The 24,242-nt window shown below is 59.6% G+C and overlaps 2 protein-coding genes across 4 annotated transcripts; both read right to left on the bottom strand.

Annotated features, from left to right (window-relative positions):
* Positions 1-2,171: 2,171 nt before the first annotated feature.
* On the bottom strand, positions 2,172-12,599 carry TPGS1 (tubulin polyglutamylase complex subunit 1). The gene is made up of 2 exons (XM_055247799.2): positions 11,933-12,599; positions 2,172-2,934 (listed from the first exon to the last, which is right to left on the bottom strand). The coding sequence occupies exons 1-2, from the start codon at positions 12,304-12,306 to the stop codon at positions 2,400-2,402; spliced, it is 909 nt and encodes a 302-aa protein (XP_055103774.1). The 5' UTR covers positions 12,307-12,599; the 3' UTR covers positions 2,172-2,399.
* Positions 12,600-14,825: 2,226 nt separating this feature from the next.
* MADCAM1 (mucosal vascular addressin cell adhesion molecule 1) lies at positions 14,826-24,030 on the bottom strand. Of its 3 annotated transcripts, none has more exons than XM_055247648.2 (5): positions 22,835-24,030; positions 21,788-22,072; positions 21,083-21,406; positions 18,322-18,606; positions 14,826-15,632 (listed from the first exon to the last, which is right to left on the bottom strand). In XM_055247648.2, the coding sequence occupies exons 1-5, from the start codon at positions 22,884-22,886 to the stop codon at positions 15,412-15,414; spliced, it is 1,167 nt and encodes a 388-aa protein (XP_055103623.1). In that variant the 5' UTR covers positions 22,887-24,030; the 3' UTR covers positions 14,826-15,411. The 3 variants fall into 3 exon arrangements, with proteins under 3 accessions (XP_055103623.1, XP_055103625.1, XP_055103624.1); XM_055247649.2 differs by lacking the exon at positions 14,826-15,632 and adding an exon at positions 16,835-17,280; XM_055247650.2 differs by lacking the exon at positions 18,322-18,606.
* Between the last annotated feature and the right edge of the window lie 212 nt (positions 24,031-24,242).

The raw sequence follows: 24,242 nt of genomic DNA, 5'->3' as shown, positions 1-24,242 counted from the left end.
TGGAAGCTTGCGTGCCCTGCGTCCCTGTCTGGGTGTCCAGGATTTAAGCCTACCTCAGCCTGCCTGGCTGTGGGCTTTGGGAGGACAGGGGCCTCTCCTATTTATTTTTTTTTTGAGACGGAGTCTCACTCTGTCGCCCAGGCTGGAGTGCAGTGGCGCAATCTCGGCTCACTGCAAGCTCCGCCTCCCGGGTTCACGCCATTCTCCTGCCTCAACCTCCCGAGTAGCTGGGACTACAGGCGCCCGCCACCATGCCCGGATAATTTTTTGTATTTTTAGTAGAGACGGGGTTTCGCCGTTTTAGCCAGGATGATCTCGGTCTCCTGATGTCGTGATCCGCCCGCCTCGGCCTCCCCAAGTGCTGGGATTACAGGCATGAGCCACCGCGCTGGGCTCTCTTGTGTTTTGTGTCCTGTTGCTCAGCCCCCAGCCCGTGCTCACCGGAAATGCTGCTCAGGCCCCACGTGGGCTCCCACGTGCTCACAGAAGTCTTTTCTGTGTGGATGACTGTGACGTGGTGGTGAGAGCAGGGGAGAAACACAGCTTGAGTGTTCCCTACCTCCAATGGGACCCCCCCAGCAGAACAGGCGGTCGGGACTCTCATTTAACAGGAGAGACTAAGGCCAAGGGAGTGAAGTCACCTGCCAGCAACTGTTTGGAGCTGGGGTTCCGGATTCACTTGTTTTTTTATTTTTTTGAGACGGAGTCTCGCTCTGTCGCCCAGGCTGGAGTGCAGTGGCGCGATCTCGGCTCACTGCAAGCTCCGCCTCCCGGGTTCACCCCATTCTTCTGCCTCAGCCTCCCCAGTAGCTGGGACTACAGGCGCCCGCCACCACGCCCGGCTAATTTTTTGTATTTTTAGTAGAGACGGGTTTTCACCATGTTAGCCAGCATGGTCTCGATCTTCTGACCTCATTATCCGCCTGCCTCGGTCTCCCAAAGTGCTGGGATTACACGCGTGGGCCATTGTGCCCGGCCTTTTTTTTTTTTTTTTTTTTTTTTGAGACAGGGTCTCACTCTGTCGCCCAGATTGGAGTGCAGTGGCTCAATCTTAGCTCACTGCAACTTCTGCCTCCTGGGTTCAAGTTATTCTCCTGCCTCAGCCTCCTGAGTAGCTGGGATTACAGGCGCCCGCCACCATAGCCAGCTATTTTTTTTGTTTTATTTTTAGTAGAGACAGGGTTTCACCATGTTGGCCAGGCTGGTCTCGAACTCCTGACCTCAAGTGATCCGCTTCCGTAGCCTCCCAAAGTGCTGGGGTTACAGGCGTGAGCTACCGCGCCTGGCTGGATTCGCTCTTTCAGTCTGAGAAGTGATTCTTTTTTTTTTTTTTTTTGGAGATGGAGTCTGGCTCTGTCGCCCAGGCTGGAGTGCAGTGGTTCGATGTCTGCTCACTGCAAGCTCCGCCTCCCGGGTTCACGCCATTCTCCTGCCTCAGCCTCCCGAATAGCTGGGACTACAGGAGCCCGCCACCGCGCCCGGCTAATTTTTTTGTGTTTTTAGTAGAAACAGGGTTTCACTGTGTTAGCCAGGATGGTCTCGATCTCCTGACCTCGTGATCCGCCCGCCTCGGCCTTCCAAAGTGCTGGGATTACAGGCGTGAGCCACCGCGCCCGGCCTCAGTCTGAGAAGTGATTCTGGCTGTTGTGGCGGGAGGGCACTGGGGGATACCGGACGACCCTCCCCACCGGTGGCGAGTGGGAGGCCCTGTGCGTTCTGGAGCAGGCCCGGCGCAGATCCCAGCTGAGCCCTTGCTGAGGGTGTAACCTCCGCTGCCTGGGCCTGGGAATCAATCACTTGAGGCACTTCAGTTCCTGGGAAGTGTTGGGGCTGTTGCCTCACCAATGTCACTGCCATCTGCCCAGCTGGCCTCTTCGTTTGACATCTGGGGAGACTGAGGCCCAGGGAGGATACCTGGGCCGGGCGGGGCTGGAAGGCCTCGGCCCTGCGTTCCGGAAGAGCCGCCTGCTCTCAGGCCTCAGGCTCCGCAGGGCCCCGTGGGGCTTCCCCCTCCGCTGCTCCCACCAGGCCGGGTCCAGGGGTCCCGGCGTTTCCGGCCTCGAATCCTGCCTCCAGCCGCCGCGGTTCCGGGGCCGTGCGGGGCCTGCTGGGGAAAAGCGCCTTCTGCGGGCACCGGGGCTGGGAGGCGGGCGCGCGCACACACACCAGCGTCAGCCTCGCAACAGATTTTATTAGCGTGGGGCAGGGGCTCCCGCGGGGGTGGAGGGGCGGCCGCGGCGCTGTGTGGGGACGGGGCGGCCGCTTCCTGGGAGCCCTGGCCTCCTCCGCAGGGCTGGGCGCCTCGTTGCAGGCCCTCACCGGGGGGAGGGGAAGGCTCCGCGCGCCCCGCACGCGGGGACCCCCCGGTGCAGATCCCGGATCCGCGCGGCCCACGGGGCTCAGCCCACCGGCTTGACCTTCGCGATGAAGAGCGCGGCGGCCCTCTCCAGGAACTCCTCGCGGGTCATGGGCGCGCTGGGCCGCCGCCCCCCGACGGCGCGGTCCAGCGCCAGCGCCAGGCTGTCGGGCCCCAAGCGCGAGCCGGCCTCCAGGAAGCGCGCGGGCGCGGCGGCGTCGCTGGCCTGCAGCGCGCCCTCCAGGGTGTCCAGCACGGCCTGGCCCACGCGGCGGTCGGCCACGGCGGCGGCCGGGTCCTCCAGCAGCTGGAAGAGCGCGCCGGCGCGCGCCACGAACTCCAGCAGCACGAAGCAGGTGAGCGTGCCCGCGCGGAAGACGCTCAGCGGCACCGCCTCGTGGTCACGGCACTGCACCTTGCGCAGCAGCGGCGCCACCACCTCCTCGGGGGCTTGGCCGTCCCGGCAGATGCGCCTGAGCAGCTCGCTGTAGGTGCGCCCGTCCAGTCCCGGCCTCTTCCTGCGCCCGCCGGCGCTCAGGCACTCGTAGGCCACGCTCACGTTGTTGTTGAAGGCGGCCCTGCGGAGACGGGGACGTTGGGGGCCGGCAGAGCGCTCGCGCCCACCCAGCCCCAGCCTCCCCTCCCCGCCAGGCCTATGCCCTAGCCTCCCCGACCCCACAACCAGCCCCGGCCTCCCCTCTTCCCCTACCCCCCATCCCCGGCCTCCCCTCCTTCTCACCCTCTATCCCTGCAGCTCCCCTCTTGAGCCCCCAGCCTCCCTCCTCCCAGCTAGGGCCTCTCCTCCCCCGAGCATCCCCAGCCCAGGCCTCCCTCCTCCCAGCCCCCACCCAGCCCAGGCCTCCCTCCTCCCAGCCCCCACCCAGCCAGGCCTCCCTCCTCCCAGCCTCCACCCAGCCAGGCCTCCCTCCTCCCAGCCTCCACCCAGCCAGGCCTCCCTCCTCCCAGCCTCCACCCAGCCAGGCCTCCCTCCTCCCAGCCTCCACCCAGCCAGGCCTCCCTCCTCCCAGCCCCCTCCCAGCCCGGGCCTCCTCCTCCCAACCTGAGCCTCCCTCCTCCCAGCCCCTACCCAGCCTGGGCCTCCTCCCCGCCAGCACCCCCAGCCGGGGCCTCCCTCCTCCCAGCCTCCACCCAGCTCAGGCCTCTCCTCCCCGCAGCTCCCATCCAGCCCTGGCCTCCCAGCTCCAACTCTGGACGGGCCTCAGGGCCTCTGCAAGGGCAGTGACACTGCCTTCCCCCAGATCTCCCTCACCTCCTCCCTGCTCTCCTCCAGGTCTCCCCTCAAACGTTGCCTCCCCTGACCCCTAACTCCTTTTCTCCTGTTTTCTTCCTGGTGGTCATCCTGTCTCACTCGCTGTCCCACATCCCTGTGAGCTTCATGTTTCCCACCAGAGCGTGAGCACGTGCCCTCCAGGGCCGGAAGTTCATCTTGGTTGTAGCCCCCTGGTGCCTAGAACACTGCCCTGCACACAGTAGGTGCTCAGTAAATGTCTGTTGAATCAACCAACAGGCGTCTGTCTGGGGCATCTGGCCCCAGTGAAGAAGGAATTAATGAAATCAATCCTAACCTAATAGTAGTAGTAATAGAAATTTTTTTTTTTTTTTTTTTTTTTTTTTGAGACGGAGTCTCGCTGTGTCACCCAGGCTGGAGTGCAGTGGCGCGATCTCGGCTCACTGCAACCTCCGCCTCCCAGGTTCACGCCATTCTCCTGCCTCAGCCTCTCCGAGTAGCTGGGACTACAGGCGCCTGCCACCACGCCCGGCTAATTTTTTGTATTTTTAGTAGAGACGGGGTTTCACTGTGGTCTCGATCTCCTGACCTCGTGATCCGCCCGCCTTGGCCTCCCAAAGTGCTGGGATTACAAGCGTGAGCCACCGCGCCCGGCCAGAAATTTTAAAATCCTCTTAAAGTTGCTGCAAAGTGTGACCCCCGCCCTTACACTCAAGTTAAAAGAGAATATTAACAGCCTGTCTTCTCTCTGTAGTCAGTGGACCTTATCTATACTCTCCAGCTCCACATTCCTCAGTTTATTACAGGCCCAGCGAGTTCCTGCTTACCTCCCTAGCACGGCTGCAGGGTCACAAGACTGATAAGTTTAGGTTGTAAGACATGTTTTTCTCAAGATGTAAGAAATGTTGGCCGGGCATGCTGGCTCACGCCTGTAATCCCAGCACTTTGGGAGGCCAAGGTGGGAGGATCACGAGGTCAAGAGATTGAGACCATCCTGGCCAACATGGTGAAACCCCGTCTCTACTAAAAATACAAAAATTAGCCGGGCGTGGTGGTGCGCGTCTGTAGTCCCAGCTATTTGGGAGGCTGAGGCAGGAGAATCGCTTGAACCTGGGAGGTGGAGGTTGCAGTGAGCCAAGATGGCACCACTGCACTCCAGCCTGGGCGACAGAGTGAGACTCTGTCTCAAAAAAAAAAAAAAAAGAATAAAACAAAAATAAATGCTGTAATGCTTGATTAACTGCCTTTGCTTCTTGCCTCTGTAACTTGCTTCCCGCCTCACGTGGTTCCCACCTTACGATGTTTGAAAGTGGGAAAAGCCCTTTGTTTGGAGCTCAGACTTTCTGGATGTGTGTCCGGCTGAGCCGGTGATCACCTTGATAAACTCTCCTGAACCATTTTTGGTCTCTCCAGTTTTTGTTGCACAACACCAGGACCCTCTGGTCTTCCTCCCTGCAGCAGCAGCGCCTGTTTACACTTGGCCAAATACTGTGCTCAACATTTAACACAACTGACATTTCTTTTTTTCTTTTCTTTTCTTTCTGTCTTTTTTGAGACAGAGTCTCATTCTGTCGTCAGGCTGGAGTGCAGTGGCACAATCTCAGCTCACTGCAACCTCCACCTCCCGGGTTCCAGCGATTCTCCTGCCTCAGCCTCCTGAGTAGCTGGGATTACAGGCACGTGTTACCACGCCCAGCTAATTTTTGTATTTTTAGTAGAGACGGGGTTTCACCGTGTTGGCCAGGATGGTCTGGATCTCTTGACCTCGTGATCCGCCCACCTTGGCCTCCCAAAGTGCTGGGATTACAGGTGTGAGCCACTGTGCCCAGCCTGTGCTGAATATTTAACACAGCTGACATTTCATTTTTTTAAATTTTTTTGAGATAGGGTCTCAGTGTGTTGGGCAGGCTGGAGAGCAGTGGTACAATCAGGGCTCACAGCAGCCTCCACCTCCTGGGCTCAAGCGATCCTCCTACCTCAGCCTCCCAAACTGCTGGGATTACAGGCGACAGCTGCTGCTTGGGGCCAGTGGTGGTGTTTCTCTCCCCACAATCCCCACAGGCAAGGCCCCACAGTCAGCCTGAGGGTCAAATCCGACCCGCTGCCCGCTTTTGCAAATAAAGCTTTATTGGAACGTAACCATGTCAGTCTGCTGACATGTGGCCTGTGGCAGCTTCAGACCAGAACCGTAGAGCTGAATGTCAGGATGGAGGCTGCCACGCAAAGCTGAAATGTTCACCATCTGGCCCCTTACAGAAGAAGGCTGTCAGCCCTGCTGCCGGCTCTGGGGTGGGTTTGATTCCTTGCCCCAGTGAGGAGCCTGAGGCGTTACTCCGTGCCACTTGTGTGCTGGCAGTGTGACACACGCTCCCGTGGAGGGCACCAGGGAGTGGCCAGGGAGCACCGTGGCCAGCGTGGGGCCGCTGCAGGACCCTGGATGGGCTGCTTAACCCCCGGGCCTCTCCCCCCATCAGTTCCCGGCCAGGCCTCATGCTAGTGGCCTGTTACTTCCTCTGGGACATATAGGGAAACTGAGGCTCAGGGCAGCCCCATGGCCTGGCCAAGGGTCCCAGGAGGAAGTGGCCAACCTCAGGGCTTATGCTTTTCCCTTCTGGGAGCTCAGCTTCATGGTAAGGAGGGCAGCCTTTTCTCCGGCATGACCTGGGCACATGACTTCACCTTTCTGTGGGCCACCTGTGGTAGGTGCCAAGGAAGTGCTGAGCCAGCAGGCAGTGGGTGCTCAGTAAATGCAGGGTTGGTGTGCAGTGGGTGCTCAGTAATGCTGGGCTGGTGTGCAGTAGGTACTCAGTAATGCTGGGCTGGTGTGCAGTAGGTACTCAGTAATGCTGGGCTGGTGTGCAGTAGGTGTTCAGTAATGCAGGGCCGGTATGCAGTAGGTGCTCAGTAAATGCTGGGCGGGTGCGCAGTAGGTGCTCAGTAATGCTGGGCCGGTGCACGGTGGGTGCTTGGTGAACACGTGCCTCCCTGGTCATCGCTGCTGCTCACTTCAGGGCTTCGGGATGGATGTGCCATCTCAGGGAACTCAGGGTCAAAGCTCTGCTATGGAGGAGGAAACAGGCCCAGAGGCGGGAGGGCAGCGACCTGCAATTCAACTCTGGGCCCATCTGGCTGTACGCTCCTTTTCCCTCCCAAGTAGTAAAGGCCCCATTTGTTGGCCCTTCTAATCTGCTGGGTGCTTTTACCATCCATGAGGTCATCCCCAAAATGCGCTGGAGGCAGGCGCAGTGTCAGCACTGGGGGCAGGCACAGTGTCAGCGGCCCGAGCTCCCATCACGCCTGACTTCACGACCGCGAGCCGAGCCCAGCTGACCCCTCTGCATGAGCCAGCAGGAGCCGGACCGAGGCCCCTCTCATCAGCATCTGCTGTGAGGTCGGGTAGGCTGCTGCGGCCTCACAGATCACACCCCAAACCTAGAGGCCTAAAACCAACAAGCATGTACCATTGTCACAGCGTCTCGGCGGCGGCTTTGCTGCCAGGCTCTGGCTTGGGGTCTCTCATGAGGTTGCCGGGGCCACACTCCCCCCGGGGCTCGACGCGAGGCGGCCCACTCCCCCGCAGGGGAGCCCGCGCGGCTCTTGGCAGCGGCTGCAGGTGCTCCCTGGGAGCTGCGCGAGCGACCCCACCGCATGGCGGCTGCACAGCCGAGCCAGCAACCCATCCAGGAGGGAAGGGGACACCACGATGTCCTTCGTGACCCGCCTCGGAGGCCACACTCTGTCCGCTGCTTCTGCAGTCCCGTTCCGGCTGTGCAGGGGGAAGGGACGGCACCAGGCCGTGAACCCCGGGAACCGAGGCTCGCGGGGGCATCTCGGTGGCTGGCGACGGCAGCGCTGCCCCGCGGATCCCTCCGCCACTTCTCCACCCCGCCGAGGGTGAGCCTCTGGGCCTTTCTTTGCCCCCCTGAAACGTGCAAGGGGGCGTGGCCCACTTTCAGCGGGAATGTTAGGAGCCATCGTGCTACTTCCCAGTCCACTTCTCTGTGGTCAAGATTGGAGGCGCGTGTCAACATCAGACAAGCCCTTGGTGGGGGGCGGGGTGCAGTGGCTCATGCCTGTGAGCCCAGCACTTTGGGAGGCCGAGGCAGGAGGATTGCTTGAGTCCAGGAGTTCGAAACCAGCCTGGGCAACATAGTGAGATCCTGTCTTCTACAAAAATTTAAAAATCATCCAGCTGTGGTGTCATACGTCTGTGGCCCCGGGTACCTGGGAGGCAGAGGTAGGAGGATCCCTTGAGCCCAGGAGGTCGAGGCTGCAGTGAGCTGGAATTATGCCACTGCACTGCAGGCTCGGTGACAGCAAGACTCTGGCTCAAAAAGAAAACTGGGCCAGGCACAGTGGCTCATGCCTGTAATCCCAGCACTTTGGGAGGCCGAGGCGGGTGGATCATTTGAGGTCAGGAGTTCAAGACGAGCCTGGCCAACATGGTGAAACCCCGTCTCTACTAAAAATACAAAAATTAGCCGGGCGTGGTGGTGGGTGCCTGTAGTCCCAGCTACTCGGGAGGCTGAGATAGGAGAATGGCGTGAACCCGGGAGGCGGAGTTTGCAGTGAGCCAAGATCACACCACTGCACTCTAGCCTGGACGACAGAACCAGACTCTATCACAAAAAAACAAACAAAAAAACAACTAGATGTCCCCTGCAGAGTAAGCGAGAAGAGTTTTGGCTGTGTTGAAGCCACTGAGGTTTGGGGTTGTTGGTTCCTGTGGTGCTTGACGCTTCTCCTGACTGACAGGTCTGTGGGCCAGGATTACCCAGCTCCATCCACCACCACTTCTGCACAAATTCTCTCCTCTCTCAGGGCGGCAGCCCTGGTCCGGCTCCCCAAGCATCCACGTGGCCCCTTGGTGTGCAGGGCTCTGTGCCTGGCCCAGGCCTGCCTCGGCTGTTCGTCTGCCCCTCCCAGCCTGGCCTTGTGCATCTATGGAGTGGGGGTTCTTTTGAGGACGGCAGAACAGGGCTGGAGCCAGGTGCTCAGGACAGCAGCCGGCATACGTGTGGGAGGCCCCACCTGCGCTTATTTCGGGCTGTAATTAGGGCTGCAGCTCAGCCGCAGCTGCCTTGACCGGCAGGAAGACACACAAAGAGGTAATTACAGCCTGGTGAGATCACAGCTATGATGACGGCAGGAGACAGGAAGGTGACAGCCGACTTCAAGGCGGCCGCATACCCGCCCCTCCTGGGCTCCCGGGCGGCTCCCAGCAGAATCATCGGGTGAGGGAGGAGGAGGAAGAGGAAGGCAGCAAGCTCTGGGCTTGGAGGAGGCCGGGGCTGGAACGTCGGCTCTGCCTGTGACGGTGGCCTCTGGGCCTTGGTTTCCCTGATTGCACCATGGAAAGCGGGAGCCCAGCCAGGACTCCGTCTGTGCCGGCTCCTACACAGAGCGGTTTGTAAGGCTGAGCATTTGTTAATACAGGAAAGATCCTATTTATGGAACGTCTCCAGAAAGAGACACAGGAGCCACTCTGCACCTTAGACTTCTGCTTCCCACTCCTGCCCCCAGCAGACGCCGGGCGGTGTCTGGGACATCTGTGGTTGTCACGACTCGGGAGCTCCTGGCAAGGAGTGGGTGGAGGCCAGGGACGCTGCTCAGGGCCCTGCAGTACCCAGGACGGCCCCCAGAGGGCGAGTCGGGGGGAACCCTGGCCCCGATCAGCGGGGGCTTCGTTTCCGTGCACGTTTTCCTGGCAGTGACCTGCGGGGGGCGGTGCAGCCCTTGCTGCTACGATGAGCACCGTGGTGGCTGAGGAGGCCTCCGGGGCTGCACTCTGGGGCTCTCTGACCCCAGCTCTGCCCATGGTGGCCGTGTGGCCTTCAGCAAGTCATGTAACGTCTGTGTTTGTGCTCCAGGGTGCCTTGGAGATGACCAGGAAGGTGGCAGGAGGGGGACACTGTGGCTGCCATCACCAGCCCTGGTGGCTTGAGCTTGCCATTTCTCAAAAGAAGGTGGCAGAGAGGATTTGGGGTGACTTCTCCCCCAGTCTACCACGGTGATGCTCTCAGGAGCAGCCCCAGTCAGCCCCTCAGCCTTTGGGGGTCCACACGCTGGACTGAGTGGGGACAAATCTGCCAAGCTCTGGGTTTCTCTTCCTGACTGGCCAGGTGACCTCTGGGGTTCCTGACGGTCCAAGGATGGAGGGGCGGCCGGAGCTGCCCGCTGGGAGGACGGGAGCAGGCCTGGCTCCGTGAGCACAGAATCAGATGCCACGCAGGTCTGCACGCCTGTCTTCTGCGTTCCCCACTGGCTGTGTCTCTGGGGAGCCCAGGCGAGCCGAGGGCCAGGATGCATCTGCCACCAGCACCACCCTTGCTCTGAGTCCCTGCTATGAGAACTCTTCTAGCCAATGGCTCCACTCCTGTCCTGGGATGACTGGTGCCCATCAAACTCATGCCCATCCAGAATCTCAGACTGAGAGCTTATTTGGGACAGCGCTTTGCAGATGTAGACGGTTGAGGTCACCTGGAGTAGGGTGGGGCCTAATGGTGTCCTTATGAGAAAACACAGGACAGAGACACAGAGGAGGCCACATGAGGACGGAGGCAGAGACTGCAGCGATGTGGCCACAAGCTAAAGACTGCTGGCCGCCACTGGAAGCTGGGGAGGCAAGGAAGCCTCCTTCCCTGGAGCCTCCAGAGGGAGTGTGGCCCTCCTGACACCTCGATTTCAGACTTCTGCCCTCCAGAACTGTGAGAGAATAAATTTCTGTTGTTTTAAGCCACTAAGTTGGAGGTAATTTGTTCCAGCAGCCCTCAGAAATTAATATAAATATCCTCATCTGTGGTGTCTGTGGGGTGAGTGGCTTGTGCAGTGCTCAACCTGAACAACCATATATGGTGGGCCTGCTGTTGACCCCTTTTCCTCCTTGGAAGATTCTCTTCCGGATGTCCTGGGAGGCTGTCTGCCTCCTGCTCCCCCTTCACCTCTGGTCCCATCTTCTCACCCTTTCTTGTGGGCTCTCTGGGCTAGGTGCCCTCAGGGTGCAGTCCTGAGCTCTTCTCATCTCTCCTGAAGCCTTCAGGACCCCTCCAGTTCAGTCTTCTGTCCTAGCCCCGTGTCTCAGTTGCAGACGCTTCTTTCTACCTTCCTGTCTCCAGGCTCCTCCCAGCCTCCAACTTAATCCGCAAGTGGCTCTGGCAGCTTCTTCAAACCAGGGGCCTTCCATCGCAGTAAACGGCTCCACTGACGCTCTGGGGCTGCCCTTGCCCGCTCCCCTCCCATCTGGCTCCAGCAAATCCTCGGGCGGGGCCTTCAGAGCCACTGGGCCATTGGAGCAAGTCTGCTCCTTGTCCAGGTCCCCAACACCCTGCCACCATTATCTGAGTATGATCTTGGACACCAGTGCACCCTGACCGTGGTGGGGGGGACACTCCCCGTCTCTCTTCTCCCCCCGAACTTCTCTGGGACTCTGGCGAGGGCTGCCACGGTGGGCGCTTATGCCCTGGTTATGAGGCTGAAAGGGCACCTTTGCTTGGCATCCTTCCCTGCCTGCTCTTCTCACCCCCTTCCTGGGTTCTATTGGGCGCACCCCTTATAAAATCACCTGCACACACAATGCCTACCTCAGGCTCCGCTTCTGGGGACCCCACCCCCACAAAAGACAGCAGCCCATCCATCCCCAACGTCAACACATAGTCCTCAACCACCTTCCCTGGGCTCAGAACTGGCCCCAGCCAGGGGACACCGCGCGTAGGCACCTGCAGCCTCGCACGCTTCAGCCAAATTCCGTGGCTTTCCCGCCTCCCGTGTGTCCCACACTCTAAATTTGCACCTGCTGGGCCTCTTCCCTGCAACCCGCCCCGCACATCGCCAGGCTCTTCCAGGAATCCCCACCTGCCCGCTGGGAGCCTGTCCCCTAAGGTGGGGGCCCTGGTGACTGCGCTGCTCTCTGTAAATATTCACGTTCTGGCCGAATGGACGGGGATGCCATGAGGCTGCTAACGAGGCGACTAGGAGGACCTGGCTCGGGGACTAGCTCTGCGACTTCGGGCCAAGTCCTCTCTGGGCTGCATGATTTTGAAAATTACGAACTGCAAGGGGAAACTCAGCACCTGCAAAAAGGCATCACAGAAGGCGAAGCCGGCCAGAAGGACTCGCGCAGCATGCAGCGCGCTGCCCAGCGCCGGACCCAAGCCCGCACCCTCCAGCCCACCTTGTCCGGTCCATCCCAGCCAAGAAGGCACCGCAGACTACAACTCCCAGGAAGCCCCGGGCCCCCGCGCCGGCGCTGCGGGTAGGGAGCCGCGCGGGGCATGCTGGGAGTTGAAGTCCGTCGCCGCCCCACCCGCCCAAGCCGGCCCGCTGCGCACCTCTGGGAGTGGTGGGCCAGGCGAAGGTGCCACAGCGCGCGGCCCAGGCGCTGCTGCTGCAGCAGGAGCTGGCTAGGAGGCTCCCCGGCGCCGCCGTTTACAGGCGAGCGCAGGCCCATGTTCTCGAAGTAGTGAGCCAGGAAGGCGATCGGCTCCTCGGGCCGCGCCTCCAGCACCTTCAGCAGGGCCGCGCGTAGCATTTCCGTCACGCCGACCTGCCGCAGAAAGTCCTCCTCGCTCTCGGCCGCCCCCGCCGCCCGGGATACCGACTGGCGGCCGCTGTCCGTGAAACCGGCCGGCGGTGGTACCGCTTGCCGCCGCTTCTCCAATGCCGCCATCTTCGCTGAGGGCAGCGGGACCGGAAGCACCGCCATGTTCCACTGTGCGCTAGAGCCCCCCCGGCGGCCATTTTGATTAAGGGCAGAGAGCACTGGTATCCCGCTGGGAGACTTGGGGAAATGACAAGGGCACGCTACCACTTTCCCTGTGTCCTTATTGGCACTCTCTCTTCTCCTCCCTCTTTGTGTATATTGATTGGCTCTCCTGGCTTTGGCCTCAGTCCTGAATTTTGCCAGACTCCAAAATGGCTGCCTCGGAAGTGCTCCGTTTTTGGCACGAAGCCGGATTGCTTGCCATTTGGGTAGCGAGCGAGTCCTTCATTAGCATGGTCTCCTAGCAGCCAGTCTCCCTGGTTACCAGAGAAGCCTGACGGAGCATGCGCAGGGATGGACCTGCCCAGGACTGCTGGACCCAGCCCCGCGCCCGGCCCCCAGACCCTTTTCTCATGTTCATCTCTGAGCCTTGGTGCTGGGGGTCGAGCTCAGCCTGGCCTTCCGCCTAACTCAGTCAACGTCTGAGTGCGTAGCTCACCTCGTGGGAGAAGCCCCCTCCCCAGCTCCGCTGCAGCTGCGCCGAGCCCCTACTGGCGGCCACCCGGGCGAGCATCCCAGGCTGTTACCCCGCCTGACCGCCAGAGGGAGCTTTCAGACCCCGCAGCCTCCAGAGCTCTAAACTCTCCCATGGCTCCCCAGTGCCCCCAGGCTGGCATCTCCAGGCCTTCATCGGCTGACTTCGCTTCCAGCTGCCCTCCCAACCCTCCGCAGCCCCCAGCCACCTCAAAACACGAGCAGTCTCCTCCATAAGCCGCCTCTCCGTGTGTTTCCCCAGGCAACCTCTATGTATCTTCCCTCACTTCTCCCACTGCTTTCGGGGACTCCTGGTTAAGCTTCTCACCAAGGAAACCACTAAGCCCTCGCCTTTTCCCGTCCCCGGCAGAGCTTGCTGGGTGCCATCCCCGTCCCTCAGGGGCGTTGCCCCAGGCAGGGGGCAATGAGAGCTGTTTGCGGGGGGCCATTCCACCATCCTCCGACCACAGGAATCTCTGGCGGGCAGACCAAATGCCCTTTGTAAAAAGTAAAGTAGAGGTTCTTCGTCAAATGAGACTTTCCTCCCCATCTAATTAGGAATAAATAGTAACTTCTCTTAGAAGCAAAATTTATTCAAAGACCAGTGGTAGGCTGGGCGCGGTGGCTCACACCTGTAATCCCAGCACTTTGGGAGGCCGAGGCGGGCAGATCACGAGGTCAGGAGATCGAGACCATCCTGGCTAACACGGGGAAACCCCGTCTCTACTAAAAATACAAAAAATTAGCCGGGCGTGGTGGCAGATGCCTGTAGTCCCAGCTACTCAGGAGGCTGAGGCAGGAGAATGGCGTGAACCCGGGAGGCAGAGCTTGCAGTGAGCTGAGATCGCGCCACTGCACTCCAGCCTGGGTGACAGCGAGACTCCGTCTCAAACAAAAAACAAACAAACCAAGAAAAGACCTGTGCTAACATTCTTTGTTAATTGTTTTTTTTTTTTTTTTTTTTTTTTTTTTTTTGAGACGGAGTCTCGCTCTGTCGCCCAGGCTGGAGTGCAGTGGCGCGATCTCGGCTCACTGCAAGCTCCGCCTCCCGGGTTCACGCCATTCTCCTGCCTCAGCCTCTCCGAGTAGCTGGGACTACAGGCGCCCGCCACCACGCCCGGCTAATTTTTTTTGTATTTTTAGTAGAGACGGGGTTTCACCATGTTAGCCAGGATGGTCTCGATCTCCTGACCTCGTGATCCGCCCGCCTCGGCCTCCCAAAGTGCTGGGATTACAAGCGTGAGCCACCGCGCCCGGCCATTCTTTGTTAATTGTTAATGTTATATTGTATATATAATGTAATAAAGAAATCAATGTACTTTATGTTCTTAGCTCCCACGATGTAGCCTAAATATTTGCCTGGCATGCTTATACTGGTCCGAGCAAGCATTAGGTCATAACCTGTTCCTCTTTTTTTTTTTTTTTTTTTTTGGAGACGGAGTCTCTGTCGCCCAGGCTGGAGTGCAGTGGCGTGGCGGGATCTTGGCTCACTGCAAGCTCCGCCTCCTGGGTTCACGCCATTCTCCTGCCTCAGCCTCCCGAGTAGCTGGGACTACAGGGGCCCGCCACTGCGCCTGACTAATTTTTTGTATTTTTAGTAGAGACGGGGTTTCACCGTGGTCTCGATCTCCTGACCTCGTGTTCCGCCCACCTCTGCCTCCCAAAGTGCTGGGATTACAGGCGTGAGCCACTGCGCCCGGCCTCTCTTCCTTATTTGAAGGTGTTTTTACCTTTCTCAGCATTCCACAAGCTACTTCTTCCTTCCTTTGTTCTCCTCTGCCTTTGCCTCTTTTTAAAAGTTCCGAGTTGCTAGCCAGTCGGGACAAATACAGAATGTGAGGTCTCGTTCCAGTCAGTGGAAACCCGACACAGCAGTAGGGTGGACGCGTCAGGTTATAAATGACCCTGTCTCCTTTGTTCTGGATACTCTCGTGGCAAAACTGCTGGCGAATGTACCCTTTCTGCAGAAAGTAAAACAGTGGCCTTGCTGAGGAAATTAAATTTATATTCAAGTGCTATTTCTTTACGGCACCGGGGAACAAGCATTTCTAACACTTTATTCTCCAGCCCTGGACTGTGGGATGAGGGACATGGAGCCATCAGGGCAGGGCCCACAGTCAGCCGTCCTGCTGTCCGGAGCCCTCAGACCCCTCCTCTCCACGGAGTGGGGGTCAACTGAGAAAAATGACATGTTTCTATCATTTTAGGAGGTTTATTTGCCAAAGCCTCTGGAGGTCCCGAAGACGGGCCCAGGGTGGTCAGGGCACAGCTTGGTTTTACGCATTTTTAGGGAGACATGAGACATGAATCAATATCTGTAAGAAGTATGTTAGTTCCATCCTGAAAGGCGGGGACCACTCAGGGAGGGGCTTGAGGTCACGGGTAGATGAGACAAACGGTGGCCTCCTTTTGAGTTTCTGATGAGCTTCTCCAAAGGAGGCAATCAGAACATGCATCCATCTCTGTGAGCAGAGGGATGACTTTGAGTAGAATGGGAGGCAGGTTTGCCCTGACCAGTTCTCAGCTTGAAGGGGTCCAAGCTATTTTGCTTTCACAGGGGGAAGGGCTGGCCACTCAGGAGGGGCTGATCCCGACCTGGCCGGTCCCCCTTAACCCAGCCCAGGCTGACACCTGGGGCAGGAACCTCAGAGAAGCTGGTGGGTGGGCGCCGTCCTCAGCCAGGTGCCGGCAGTGTTTCCAGAGGTGATAGGTGAGCAAGGCCAGGAGCAACAGTCCCAGCACCACACTGCTGGTCCACAGAGCCGTGGGCAGCTGGTCACCTGCAGGTTTGGACGCTGGAGAGAGCAGGAGATGCCGGTCAGAGCCCTCCGGGCCTCTGCAGGCTTGGGAAGGAGGAGCCTCTCAGAGGCTACACGTGCTTCCAAAGTTACCACATTCCCTGAAATTTCACAAAGGACTTCACCATGACCCTTTCGAAATGCGCATAGCACCTTAGAGTTTACAAATGGGCAGTACAGGCCGGGCGCGGTGGCTCACGCCTGAAATCCCAGCACTTTGGGAGGCCGAAGCGGGCAGATCATGAGGTCAGGAGTTCGAGACCAGCCTGACCATGGTGGAATCCCGTCTCTACTAAAAATACAAAATTATTCGGGCGTGGTGGCGGGCGCCTGTAATCCCAGCTACTCAGGAGGCTGAGGCAGGAGAATCACTTGAACCCGGGAGGTGGAGGTTGCAGTGACCCGAGATCGCGCCGCTGCACTCCAGCCTGGGGGACAGAATGAGACTCTGTCTCTCAAAAAAAAAAAAAAAAAAAAAGAGGACAGTCCAGAGAGAGGACGGCTAATCACCACGAAGGGTGCTGACCCTGCAATCTGCACTTTGAAGCCTTAGGGTGGGGAAACAGGAGGAATGTAATATATCTCCTTCATACTATTTTCTATTGATTACCTGTTGAAATGATAATGCTTGGGATATATTGGGCTCTGTCAAATGTATAACCACACTTTTTTTTTTTTTTGAGATGGAGTCTCGCTCTGTTGCCCAGGCTGGAGTGCACTGGTGCGATCTTGGCTCACTGCAAGCTCCGCCTCCCGGGTTCACGCCATTCTCCTGCCTCAGCCTCCCGAGTAGCTGGGACTACAGGCGCCTGCTACCATGCCTGGCTAATTTTTTGTATGTATGTATGTATTTATTTATTTTTTGAGATGGAGTCTCTCTCTGTGGCCCAGGCTGGAGTGCAGTGGCACAGTCTCGGCTCACTGCAAGCTCCGCCTCCCAGGTTCATGCCATTCTCCTGCCTCAGCCTCCCAAGTAGCTGGGACTACAGGTGCCTGCCACCACGCCCGGCTAATTTTTTTTGTATTTTTAGTAGAGATGGGGTTTCACCGTGTTAGCCAGGATGGTCTCGATCTCCTGACCTCATGATCCGCCCACCTCGGCCTCCCAAAGTGCTGGGATTACAGGCGTGAGCCACCGCGCCCAGCCTTTACTTTTAAATTTGAAATTACCTGTAGAAAGTAGAAAAGTTCCCCTTCAAAGCTCGTCTTGCTTTACAAATAAAATAATAAGACACTAGAAATAATAGCTTCTTACTCTAAAGCCTCCTATCAGCTATTAGTTCTTACACTTTAGCCCAGTTAGTTGCTTGGGCTTACCCAGGTACGTCTGGACAGCCCCAGGTAACTCTTAGCTCATAGCTTATGCCTCTTCCTTATTTGGAAATGTTATTGCTTCCTTAAACCTTTCGTAAGCAACTTCCTCTCCTGGTTTGTCCTCCTTTGCACTTACCTGTTTAGGAAAGTTTTAAGTTGTTAGCAAATTGGGTATCAGTTTAAGACTGTGATGTCCTGCTCCAGCCAGTGGATGCAGAACGCAGCAGTAAGGGTGACCCAAATGTGTGAGGGATAAATATGTCTGCTTTTCCTTGGTTCAGTTGTGCTCTCGCCATTGTTCCATCTGCGATGAGTACCCTTTCTGCAGAAACTAAAAATGGCCTTGCTGACAGAATTAAATTTGAGTGCTATTTCTTCGTGGCACCGGGGGACAAGCATTTCTAACATTACCTATGTGGGCCGGGTGCAGTGGCTCATGCCTGTAATCCCAGCACTTTGGGAGGCCGAGGCGGGCGGATCACCTCAGGTCAGGAGTTCGAGACCAGCCTGGTCAACATGGTGAAACCCCATCTCTACTAAAAATACAAAAATTAGCCAGGCATGGTGATGGGTGCCTATAATCCCAGCAATTCAGGAGGCTGAGGCAGGAGAATCACTTGAACCCAGGAGGTGGAGGTTGCAATGAGTGGAGATTGCACCACTGCACTCTAGCCCTGGGGGACAGGGTGAGACTCTGTCTCAAAAAAAAAAAAAAAAAAAAAAAAAAAAAAGAAAGAAATTAGCTATGTGGCCGCATTCTGTTTCTGCTTGTATTCCAAAGATTGTTCTAGTCTACAAGGCTTAGAATTTACCAAGTGCCTGTGCCTTGACATCTACACGGTCCCTGAGGTTTACAAAAAGGACCCACAGTTAAGAGAAGCCCACTGGACAGATGGGGAAACCAAGGCTGGACAGATGGGGAAACCGAGGCTGGGCAGACATGGGGAAACCGAGGCTGGACAGACGGGGAAACCAAGGCTGGGCAGACGGGGAAACCGAGGCTGGAAAGATGGGGAAACCGAGGCTGGGAAGACGGGGAAACTGAGGCTGGGCAGACGGGGAAACCGAGGCTGGAAAGATGGGGAAACTGAGGCTGGGCAGACGGAGAAACCGAGGCTGGAAAGATGGGGAAACTGAGGCTGGGCAGACGGAGAAACCGAGGCTGGAAAGATGGGGAAACCGAGGCTGGGCAGACGGGGAAACCGAGGCTGGACAGATGGGGAAACCGAGGCTGGAAAGATGGGGAAACTGAGGCTGGAAAGATGAGGAAACCGAGGCTGGGCAGGGCAATTTCTTGTCTAAAGTCTTCATCCAAGGAACCTCTCGCTGCCAGCCCTTCCCACCCTCCCTGCCTGCAGGGACCAGAACTCACAGCCTGTTGGGATCACTTTTCCCTGCGTGGGCCCAGCCTGGCAGATCTCAGGGCGGCAAATCCTGGTGGAGCCTGGGCTCCTGGGGCTGTGTGTGGAGCCCTGCTGGGAGGTGGTCTCCGGGGAGGTCGTGTCGGGAAGCTCCGGGGAGGTCGTGTCGGGAAGCTCTGGGGAGGTCGTGTCAGGAGGTTCCAGGGAGGTCGTGTCGGGAAGCTCTGGGGAGGTCGTGTCAGGAGGTTCCGGGGAGGTCGTGTCAGGAGGTTCCGGGGAGGTCGGGCAGTGCAGGACTGGAAACAGAGTGAGGGCTTTTTTTCTCTGCTGCCCCAGGACTGCCTCTCCTGCCTCAGTCTCCGCATCTGGATGAAGGGCTTGGACCAGAACCCCTCCAAGCCCCTTCCCTGGACCACTCTGGTGAGTCACATTTCCATTTATTCTTTTTTTTTTTTTTTTTTTTTGAGACAGAGTTTTGCTCTTGTTACCCAGGCTGGAGTGCAGTGGCGCAATCTCAGCTCACCACAACCTCTGCTTCCCAGGTTCAAGCGATTCCCCTGCCTCAGCTTCTGGAGCTGAGACCACAGGCGCGCGCCACCACACCCGGCTAATTTTGTATTTTTAGTAGAGACGGGGTTTCTCCATGTTGGTCAGGCTGGCCTTGAACTCCCAACCTCAGGTGATCTACCCGCCTCGGCCTCCCAAAGTGCTGGGATTACAAGCATGAGCCACCGCGCCTGGCCATGTCTAATTTTTGTATTTTTAATAGAGATGGGGTTTCACTATGTTGGCCAGGCTGGTCTTGAACTCCTGACCTCAGGTAATACACCCACCTCAGCCCCCCAAAGTGCTGGGATTACAGGCGTGAAGCCAGCCTAAAGCCTACAATTTATAAAGTGCTTTGAAATCCACACGGTCCCTGAAATTTACAAAGCACCCACGGTCAGGGAAGTCCACTGGACAGATGGGAAAACTGAGGCACCACAGGGTGCAGGATGGGAGTCCGGGCATTGCAGGGCCCCCACTCACTGGCAACATCACCCCAGCAGTCTCCTTAATCTCCACGTGCCTCAGTTTCCTCAACTGTCAAAGGGGTGAGAGTCACCTCTTTTTTTTTTTTTTTTTTTTTTTTTGAGACGGAGTCTTGCTCTTTCGCCCAGGCTGGAGTGCAGTGGCACAATCTCGGCTCACTGCAAGCTCCGCGTCCCGGGTTCACGCCATTCTCCTGCCTCAGCCTCTCCGAGTAGCTGGGACTACAGGCGCCCGCCACCACGCCCGGCTAATTTTTTGTATTTTTTAGTAGAGACGGGGTTTCACCGTGGTCTCGATCTCCTGACCTTGTGATCCGCCCGCCTCGGCCTCCCAAAGTGCTGGGATTACAAGCGTGAGCCACCGCACCCGGCCTGAGAGTCACCTCTTTGAGCTGCCCTGAGAGTGAGTGGGTGCCACGTTTATTATGAAGGGCTGTGGACGGAGGAGAGTTGGGAGGAGGCTGGTGTGGAGAGAGGAGCTGCTTGGGGGCTTTCTGCCCTGGCCTTCTGCTCCATCCCCTGTGAGGCTGATGGGGAGACTGAGGCCCGTGAGGGCCCGTGTTCTGTAAAATATCCCTCAAATCCAGCCTCCTCTCTGCCCACCCCAGCCCCACCCCCACCACCAGGACCTCCCGGGTCTCCCAGCTTCTGCTCCATCCCCGGGAGCCCTTTGCTTGAAACTCATGACCTCACGTCCATTAACATGGGTATGAGGGTGCCCCGTGGGAGGACAAATCCCTCTTTCTTTAGTGGGAGAAGCTGGCAGGGGCTTTGGGATTGGACAGGGCACGAAGGGAGCACCTCCTGGGCACCGGCCACGTTAAATGTCTTCATCCGACCATTCCGCAAAGGTTTATTGAGCACCTGCTATGCACCAAGCCCTGTTTTAGCTTCTGTGGACACAGCCGTGCGCAAGACATGATTCCCACCTTGGGAGCCACAGTGGGAGAAGGTCATGGAAAAGACAGAGAATGTACGGGATTGGGGAATGTCAGATGTTATCCAAGGTGTCAAGAAACAAAACAGAAGGGAAAGGGGGCTCACACGCGTGTGCGTGTTTGTACGTGCGTGTGCGTGTGTGCGTGTTTGTACACGTGTGTGCGTGTGCCTGTGTTTGCACGCGTGTGCACGTGTGCCTGTTTGTACACGCGTGTGCTTGTGTGTCTGTGTTTGTACACGTGTGTGCTCGTGTGCCTGTGTTTGTACACGTTGAGGATCGGGGGTTGACCCTTTAAACGGGAATCCAGGGAAGCCTCACGGAGGAGGCAACATTCTACAGAGACCTGAGGGGAGGAGGAGAGAGCCGTGGAAAGATCCGGAAGAAGGGTATTCCAGGCAGAGGGCACAGCCGTGCAAAGGCCCCGGGGCAGGATCACGCCTGGCGTGTTGGAGGAACAGCGAGGAGGCCCGTGTGGTTGGAGCAGAATGAGGAGGGGGAGAAAGGGTGGAGGGAGGGCAGGAAGGGGACAGGGCAGGTCGTGCAGGTTCCCGTGGGCGGCGGGGAGGACTTGGGCTTTGACCCCGAGGCAGGAACCATGGAGCGCTGTGGGCGGGGAAGGGGTGGGACCTGTGCTGGGGGCAGGTGCTCGGTAAATACACGTTCAGTTGATGAATGTCGCTCTGGCTGCGTGGGGGGAATCCAGTCCTCCCAGCGCCCCACAGCACAGGTGCTGCCCCCCGTCCCGAAGTGCTTGTCAAGGCTGGCGAGCGGGTGGGTCTCCAGGGCACCCAGCGGACTCACCGGGGATGGCCTGGCGGTGGCTGAGCTCCAAGCCAGGCAGCCTCATCGTGGCCTGGCAGTAGAGGGCGGGCGGGACAGGGGTCCCCAGGGGCGGCAGCCGCCAGCGCTCTGTCACCCTGAACAGCACGTCCTCGTCCTCCTGGGGCTCCTCTTCCTCCATCTCCGGACCCAGGGCCTGCGCCCCCTCCAGTTCCTGGCCCCCCAGGAGCAGGGAGAAGGAGAGCGCGTTGGGGTCCCCAGGCGTGACCTTGTGGGCCGTACAGGCCACCTCCGGGTCACCAGGCGCCAGGACTGCCGGGGAGACGGTCAGCTGGTCCGGGAAGGCTGTGATGGAGGGTCGGGGGTGAGGGCTGAGCCCAGAGTCAGGGCTGGACGGGATGGAGGGGCCGGAGCCCGGAGGGGGCTTGGAGATGGGGCCAAGGATGCGTGGGGGCTGCTGATGAACAGGCAGTGGGGACGGCCTGTGCCCAGGCCCCGTGGCCCCACCCAGGGAGGCTGGAATAGACTGGAGAATGGGCCAGGGCCGGCCCTGGGCGGGTTGGGGTGAGTTGGGGGGAGGCGAAGGCTGGGGACCTGGGTTCAGGGAGCTGCGTATGGAGCCGGGACCCGGCCTGCAATCTGGGAGGCTTCCAGGAAGAGGTGGCGTAGGGAAGGAGCCGTGAGTCCAAGGGTCAGAGAGAGGCAGGGCGCGGGGGGACGCCTTACCGTACACAAGGAGCTGCACGGTGTGCTGGAAGGTGCGGCCCCAGCAGGAGCCCACGCACACGCGCGTCCCGGCCGCCGACAGCGAGGCGTTGCGCACGGTGAGGACGCTGCGGCCCGTGTCCGACTGCACCGCGCCCAGGCTGGTGTCCAGGCCCCGCCACTGCACGGCGGCCCCGCGGTCCGCGCAGGTCAGGCGGCAGGTGAGCTGGCGCGACGCGCCCAGGGCCACGGCCACCACCGGCTCCGGGGGCTCCACCTGCAGGGGCTTCACCTGGAGAGACTGGCCTGCGGCGACCGCGGCTCTCGCTCAGCCGCGCGGAGTCCCGGACCCCGCCCCGACCCCTCCCTGCGTCCCGCTCCACCCCGGACCCCCGTCCCGCCTCTACCCGGTTCCCGGACCCTCCGCTCCACCCCCGGACCCCCGCCCCGCCGCTACCCGGACTCCCAGGCTCGGTCCCTGAACCCCGCCCCGACCGCCGCCTCTGCCCCAGTCCCCCAAACCCCAGCTGCCTGGAGCCAGTTTCGCTGCGGGTCAGAGGGCCGCGCGGAGCCCCCCAACTTCCCCTCTCAGACCCTGCCTCCTCCGAGCGCCCTCCTCTGGCAGGATCACCAATCACCCCCTCTCGGAGCCCCTTAACTCCGAGCCCCCTCCTCCCTCCCGAGCCCCCTCCCCTCTCCCGAGCCCCCTCCCCTCTCCCGAGCCCCCTCCCCTCTCCCGGGTCCCCGCCTGTCTCACGAGCCCCTCCTCTCTCCTGCGCCCCCTCCCCTCTCCTGCGCCCCCTCCTCTCTCCTGCTCCCCCTCCCCTCTCCCGAGCCCCCTCCCCTCTCCCGAGCCCCCTCCCCTCTCCCGAGCCCCCTCCCCTCTCCCGGGTCCCCGCCTGTCTCACGAGCCCCTCCTCTCTCCTGCGCCCCCTCCTCTCTCCTGCTCCCCCTCCTCTCTCCTGAGCCCCCTCCCCTCCGCTCCCCCTCCACTCTCCTGAGCCCCTTCCCCTCTCCTAAGCCCCCTCCTAACTCACTCCTCTCTCCCGCGCCCCCTCCCCTGCTCACCGAGGAGGAGCCCCAGAAGCCCCGCCAGCAGGAGGGCCAGTCCCCAATCCATGCTCAGTACCCTCTGTCCCGAGGCCGCGGTGAAGCCGCTTAAATAGCGGCGCCCGCTCCTTCCCGCCGCCCCGCGACCCCGCTCCAGCTGCTCCCCGGGGGCTTCCCAAGGGGCTTTCCCGGCCTGACCCCCGACCCTGGAGGCGGCAGAGAGGCAGGGGCTGGGGGCCAAAGATGGGGCGGGGGCCCCGGGGCCACTCAGGACGGGCGGGCAGGAAGGTCTGGGTCTGTTCCAGGCCTCGTTTTCTGGGACGGGAAGATCGCAGACGGAGGCCGGAGGGTCAAGGTCAAGTGCATGGGAGTGGGACAGAGGCCGGGCAGCGCCGCCCCCGCCCCGACGGCGGGTCCCCTGCACTTTTTCTTTCTTTTTTTTTTTTTTGAGTTTCGCTCTTGCTGCCCAGGCTGGAGTGCAATGGTGCGATCTCAGCTCACTGCAACCTCTGCCTCCCGGGTTCAAGCGATTCTCCTGCCTCAGCCTCCCAAGTAGCTGGGATTACAGGCATGTGTCACCACGCCTGGTTAATTTTGTATCTTTAGTAGAGACAGGCGTTCTCCATGTTGGTCAGACTGGCCTCGAACTCGCGACCTCAGGTGATCCGCCCACCTCGGCCTCCCAAAGTGCTGAGATTACAGACATGAGCCACCGCGCCCAGCCCGCCTGCACTTTCCCGGGCGGCCGCACAGGGGCGGTGGAGAGCAGCCGCGCCCTGCTCCGGAGCTGCGGGCCGGGTCTTGTGCGCTGGGGTCCCCTGGGGGTCAGGTGAAGGTCGCTGCAGATGGAGGCCCCCTGGGCTGAAGTCTCCTGGCCGTGGGGGAGCTGTGAGACCCTCCAGGACATGGGACAAGTCACCCCATCTCTGAGCCTGGCTTCCTTCCATCACACGGCAGAGGCCGCCCACCTAGCAGGCCCGGCTGGGGCCTTGGAGCCCGAGGGGGGCTGCCTCTGTTCCTTGGTCTACACTGAGACCTGGATCTCGGTCCACAAGAGGGATCTGGAAGAGATGCCGGCTGGGCCCCCACTCACAGCTGCCATCAGGGAGTCCTGGGAACCTCAGCTTCCAAACACACTGGAATCCACCACCTGTCCCTCCAAGCCCCCCACACTTCCGGTTCTGCTTCCCGTTCTGTTTCCACTTGTGGCTTGTTTACCCCCCTGCACCACCGGGACCCTCCCAGGGCCTCTGGGCCTCTGCCCGGGCTGCTCCTCACCTTACCCAGGTTCTGCCCACCCCCTCGCCCCCCCGCCCTCCTCCACTGTGGTTCCCAGGGTGCTCTCCTCCAAGCTCAATGAGGGCCTGTGGTGGCAGTCGTGATGGCTGGCTCCCCTCTACCCAGGGGCCCTTCCCTGTGACCCTGG

Source organism: Symphalangus syndactylus, chromosome 17 (assembly GCF_028878055.3).
Source record: "Symphalangus syndactylus isolate Jambi chromosome 17, NHGRI_mSymSyn1-v2.1_pri, whole genome shotgun sequence".
NCBI lineage: Eukaryota > Metazoa > Chordata > Mammalia > Primates > Hylobatidae > Symphalangus > Symphalangus syndactylus.
The sequence above is the reverse complement of the archived record's forward strand: the minus strand, read 5'-3'. Positions and strand labels throughout refer to the sequence as shown.

Coding starts and splice junctions, on each gene's coding strand:
- TPGS1 (XM_055247799.2), bottom strand. CDS start 12,306: ATGGCGGTGCTTCCGGTCCCGCTGCCCTCAGCGAAGATGGCGGCATTG. Junction 2,935..11,932: donor CTGGCCCACCACTCCCAGAG/GTGCGCAGCGGG, acceptor CCGTCTCCGCAG/GGCCGCCTTCAACAACAACG.
- MADCAM1 (XM_055247648.2), bottom strand. CDS start 22,886: ATGGATTGGGGACTGGCCCTCCTGCTGGCGGGGCTTCTGGGGCTCCTC. Junction 18,607..21,082: donor CCACCGCCAGGCCATCCCCG/GTGAGTCCGCTG, acceptor CTCTGTTTCCAG/TCCTGCACTGCCCGACCTCC. Junction 15,633..18,321: donor AAAAGTGATCCCAACAGGCT/GTGAGTTCTGGT, acceptor TGCTCTCTCCAG/CGTCCAAACCTGCAGGTGAC.